The sequence below is a fragment of the Antennarius striatus genome, chromosome 6 (assembly GCF_040054535.1).
Source record: "Antennarius striatus isolate MH-2024 chromosome 6, ASM4005453v1, whole genome shotgun sequence".
Taxonomy (NCBI): domain Eukaryota; kingdom Metazoa; phylum Chordata; class Actinopteri; order Lophiiformes; family Antennariidae; genus Antennarius; species Antennarius striatus.
Genome location: NC_090781.1, coordinates 7,513,127 through 7,518,357, shown reverse-complemented (window position 1 = coordinate 7,518,357; position 5,231 = coordinate 7,513,127). Strand labels below are relative to the sequence as shown.

General features: G+C 42.7%; 1 protein-coding gene across 1 annotated transcript; it reads right to left on the bottom strand.

Moving 5' to 3' along the window:
* Positions 1-259: 259 nt before the first annotated feature.
* Positions 260-3,709, bottom strand: rnf26 (ring finger protein 26). The gene has a single exon (XM_068317696.1). It carries the CDS (start codon positions 3,313-3,315, stop codon positions 1,972-1,974), a length of 1,344 nt encoding a protein of 447 aa, XP_068173797.1. The 5' UTR covers positions 3,316-3,709; the 3' UTR covers positions 260-1,971.
* Positions 3,710-5,231: the final 1,522 nt, after the last annotated feature.

Here is a 5,231-nt window from a genome sequence, read left to right as displayed (position 1 = left end):
AAAGTAAGAAGATCCTGTGTTACAATAATAATAATAATAATAAAAAATGAAGCTTTTCTGCCTGTTGGCCAGCAGCAGGTGTGGTATTATGTTTCAGGTCTACTCAGTGAAGGTACTAATGTCAAGAACGCCTGGAAGGAATTTCAATGTTTCAACCAAAAACATTCGCCCTGTTTTCAAAATTTTAACGTGAAGCCCACTTTATGTTCACACACCAAACACGGATTTTATAAGACAGAACATAACAGCCATTGCAATAAAATTTAATGTTTAAAGGATTATTTTTCAGTCACATCCATTCCATATTATACATATTTTGCTCAAACATGTCTGCACTTCATCATCATTCTAGGCACATAACTGTGATGGAGCTCAGAATAGAGATTTTTTTTATTTTTATTATAACAGATCATCCAGGGATGTTGCAGTCATACCATTTACAAAAACGAAAAAAATGAAAATACATTCATGTCTTTAAATCACATTGTTTCATATGATGTGCACTGTGTCATATAAACTACAGGTATGAAGAGAGTAACTGGTATAAAAGTATGGTCACAAATAATAAATGTCATTTTTTCAAGTCACTGAACACTTAGGAGAAACAAAACTAAAATGAATGGTGGTGGTGACACACTGACGCCCCGTAAACTCAAAGGCTAATCAATATCACTTCAGGCTTGCTTGCAACAAATGTGAAGCAAAAGCTAATGAAATTGTAAATCATTATTAGTTTATACTCCTTTTATTCAACACAAACCTGTTTTATCACAATTACAAAGGAAAGAGTAAACCTTTTATGGATTGTGTGTTGGTGGTGACTGACACATGCTTCTAATGGAAGACTGGAATAAGTCCTATCAATAGAACAAATAAACAGATATAGCTGTGTTTTATCGGGTCAGACTGGGATATGACGTATCCTTCATTTTGATTCAATATCACTTCCCCTAAATATAGAAAACCTTTTGTCCCCTTTAGCTCTGTTCTTTTCCTCTTTAGGTCTACAACCGGTGGCCGTCATTTATAGAATAATCATGACAAAACAAACATGGTCCCTCTTAGAATAATGTCTTTACACAGAGAAGAATCACTTAAAGTATGGTGTAAGTTGGATTTTTTTTTTAGCTAATGGAAAGCACATTTTCAGGGGAAACGTTTCAGCATCAGAGACGGGGTTACCATCACGACAAGACCTGACTGTCAACATGGCAAAACTAGAACATTTTAACTTCAATGCCAGCATCCCAAACCCATCCCAGAAAATATGATGGATATGAAAGCCTCAGCGCAGGCAGTGTTTAAAAACAAAAAAAATTTTTTTTTCCACTTTTGAGAGCAGTTTCTACTTCTAATGAGCACTGCTGCTAACAACTAGTAAAATAAAACAAAAAACCTGTGAATGGCAGAAGACTGTAGTAATGGTATTTTAATCCTTGAATGATTGAAATTATAATGACGTCAATTTCATTCATTCTACATAAAGATAGCATGTAGTTTACTTTCAGAGCACGTTCACTTTATTTTTATGTTTTTAGATTGTTTTCAAACCCAAATTTAAATGATTTGTCTGATAGCATTCTCTTTGCTACTGATAATAAATCCACAAAAATACATAATGAATAATTGGTATTACAAACAAGTATTATCTATGAAGTAAAATAAATTCCATGTACTTGGTAATGTTTTTACTGTTCATTTTACAGTTTTTGAAAACTGGTAGCTTTAGTCAAAATAAGTGTGTAACTGAATTCAAGAGTCAGACAATAACATTTGGAAAGTACTGAAAGATGGAATGAAGTTTTTACTATTTTCAAGAACAAAAATGTGCCCTATTACCAGACCTATTACTCAACACAAACTCCAAAATGGACATACATCATCATCATCATCATCATCATCGCAAAAGTAGAAAAATATGAAGTCTGTTCTGTGTGTTCCAACCCACTCAGACCCACTGTCACTGGTCCCTCATAGATACACGTCCATCGTGTTGAAGATCATGCGGCGACAAAGCGGGCAGTTCTGTTGGTACACGGGCTGCCTGAGCAGGATGTTGGTGCAGTCTCTGCACAAGCACAGGTGCCTGCAGGGCAGCAACACCACCGTCTTGGAAATGTCCTGACAGATGACACACTTCTTCCTGTCCTCCTGCTCCTTCAACAGGTTTAGCAGATTTTCAGTGGGCATAGGTTTACTGCCTTTGCCTGATGAAGACGACAAAGACTCCTCCCTCCGTTGTCTGGCTGTGCTTGTTGAGAGGGGAACTAACCCCGGTACCTCATGGTGGTCTGTGTCTCCCGATCTTCCATCCGGTGGGTCCCGCTGCTCCTCCCCAGGGTGACCATCGCCACGCACTCTGTTGCCGTGAAACCACGTCCTCCACGCTAGCTGGCTGCTGAGCTGCGACAGCTGCTGCATCAGTCCCCTTTCCAACAGGTAGACTTGATGGAGAATCCTGGGAAGGTTCAGCATGATGCCACGCATAAAATCTGGAGCACCCCACACGGTGGAAGCGAGGTGGTGAAGAGTCAGATAAAGTCTACGCAGAGCAGGAAAAGTGTTGATATACTGCATAACTTGTACAGCAATCGCTCGCGTCTGATCTGGATTCAGGTAGGCAGTGGTGATCAGAGCAATCGTGACGGTGAGGAGGAGGCCGTGGGTGTTCAGGATGAAGATGCTGATGAACATATGGACCAGGGAAACCACAAAGTCCAGCACCAGCTTACAGGGTGACCACAGGAAAGTAGACGTCCCAACCAGGCTGCTGTACAGGAAGGTGAAGGAAGTGAGCAAGAGCTCCAGCACATTCTGCAGTGGACTGGAGAGCATCTGACACACATTGACCACTGCCACGTAAACATTCTGGGTAGCGATGAGTGCAAAATTGATCACAGTGTTGGTCAAGTAGACGACTAGACTGGCGGCGATGCCGCAGCCCTCCAGCAAGGACAGCAAACCTCGACACAGCTGCTCCTTCCCACGAAGCACCACGTGGATGGACAGGTACCCCACCATCTTCAGGCTCTCCAGCAGCCCCTCCACAGACAGCACCAAGCCCCACAACACGCTGACTGTCCCGTGGGCGACATCTGAGGTGGCTTCTGCCGCGGACACCAGTCCGAACACGAGGAGGTCCACGCAGTCCATCACCAGGTTGAGGAAGAGGGTGGGCAGGCTGGTTACAAACGTGATTGTAGCCAGGATCGTTTGGACCACCGTGTGCACGATGAGGAAGTTCACGTCCAGCATCAAGCAAACTGCGTCCAGACATTTCCCTACGCTGGAGATGACCAAGTGAACCAAACCCATGGTGGCTGTGTGTTGTGGCTCAGCGTCCTCACCTCTCGGAGCTCCCAGCTTGTCCTCCGGGCAAAGTCCACGACCTCTCTATTCGTCCAGGGCGAGACATGCTAGCGCTAGCTCGTCCTGTAGCATTTGAATCGGCCACTACCACCATTGCTGGTTACGTTAAACGCACCATTACTTGCCCTCTGCACCCAGCGCCGAGCTAACAGGCACGCGTGAAGGCGAGGCGGATGTTTACGTTCAAACGACGGAGAAACTTCCGTTTAGTTTTCCGGTTTTGTTTTTTCTTCTTTTCGTTAAAAAGCGTCACAGAAATATCCCATGAGTTCAACTAACATTTTTCTTAACTATTTTGTTTGTAAAACCTAACAGCATAACAATTTGTTCGATAATTTTACCGTCGCTTAGCCGGTCGCCATATTTGTTTTGGTCAGGGTCATTCGGCTTCTGACTGTACTTCCGGGGAAATTACGTCACAGAATGAAAAACGTGAGCACGCGGGGCTGGTTTAGGAATAGAGTGACAAATACAGTACTGCACTGTAGTTATTCTAATAGCGATATTTGGTTCGCTGTTTTAGAGAGCCACACACAAAACTTATGATTTTGTTCCAGTTTAGAAATAAGTACATGAACTATATCAATCCCCCTAGAGCAGGGATGTTAAAAGTGAAATACACAAAGGGCCTGAAAACTAAAGTTGCTTCAAGTCGAGGGCTGGATGGTTCAAGGTTTATTAAAACATATTGAAACGATTGCACATAGCCTATTAAACCAAGAGTGTATATTATTTAATGATTAAATGAATAAAGTAGTGCTGTCAGGCGATTAAAAAAAAAAAAATTACAAGATTTTTGTAATTAATTAATCGAATTAATTGCATTTTAATCTCATACCTGCTAAAGGCCCCCAAATAAAGAGTTTGAATTCTAGGACATTGCAAAATTGTAGTGCATGACTAATCAATAGAATACACCAAGAATAAAAGACTTTTCACGCTCCGACAGATATTCTGGCGGGAGCGGGACTCGATCCGTCTTCAAGACGATTACTCTACCTCCGAGCAACTACTGCCCCACTAGTCAATTGCGTGTTCTTTTCATAAATAAACTTTCCGCCCAAAAGTCCGAGTGGGCTTGCCTCGCTCTCCTGTGTCTCATCCATCTCTGTTGTCAGTCACCCTGGTTTTGAATAGTCGCTCAAGGGACGTCACTGCATCCTTCGGGTCCCTCAAATTTAAAATGCTTGCGCATTGACTTGCCACTCGCGATTAATTTATATCGCGTTCATTTGCAGCGTAATTAATTAATCTAATTGATGCGTTAAACTGACGGCCCTAGAATAAAGCAATATTTTCTTATGAATCTGTCAGTAATTTGAAGTGAAAACATTTTTCAACAGGCACACAAGACAAAAACGAACTTCCTGTGTGCTTCTGAGACGTTTCATGGTGCATTTTATTTCTTTCATTACAGCCAAACTTTCTCCAAACAGAAGACGCACAGGTTTGCCTTTTACCTTAGTGAACATGCACTCTGCCTTCAACCCTCTGCTCTCAGATCTGGCCCCAGGGCCTTGACTTTGACATATATGCCCCAGGGGAAATGATTTGTCCACTTCAGTGTTATTAATTTTGCTGTTAGTCACACAAGTATATAAGTGTACAGGCCCGTGACACACACACACACACACACACACACACACACACACACACACACACACACACACACACACACACACACACACACACACACACACACACACACACACACACACACACACACACACACACACACACACACACACACACACACACGGCCTGTCAGCGTTATGCAGATGAGAGGTGGAGCGGCAAGCAGCCCTAATGAGCAACTTGTAGGGGGACGATGGCTTGCTCAAGGGCACCTCGGCAGTACTCAG

Excerpts from the sequence above, each read along its gene's own strand:
- rnf26 (XM_068317696.1), bottom strand. The coding sequence starts at position 3,315 with ATGGGTTTGGTTCACTTGGTCATCTCCAGCGTAGGGAAATGTCTGGAC.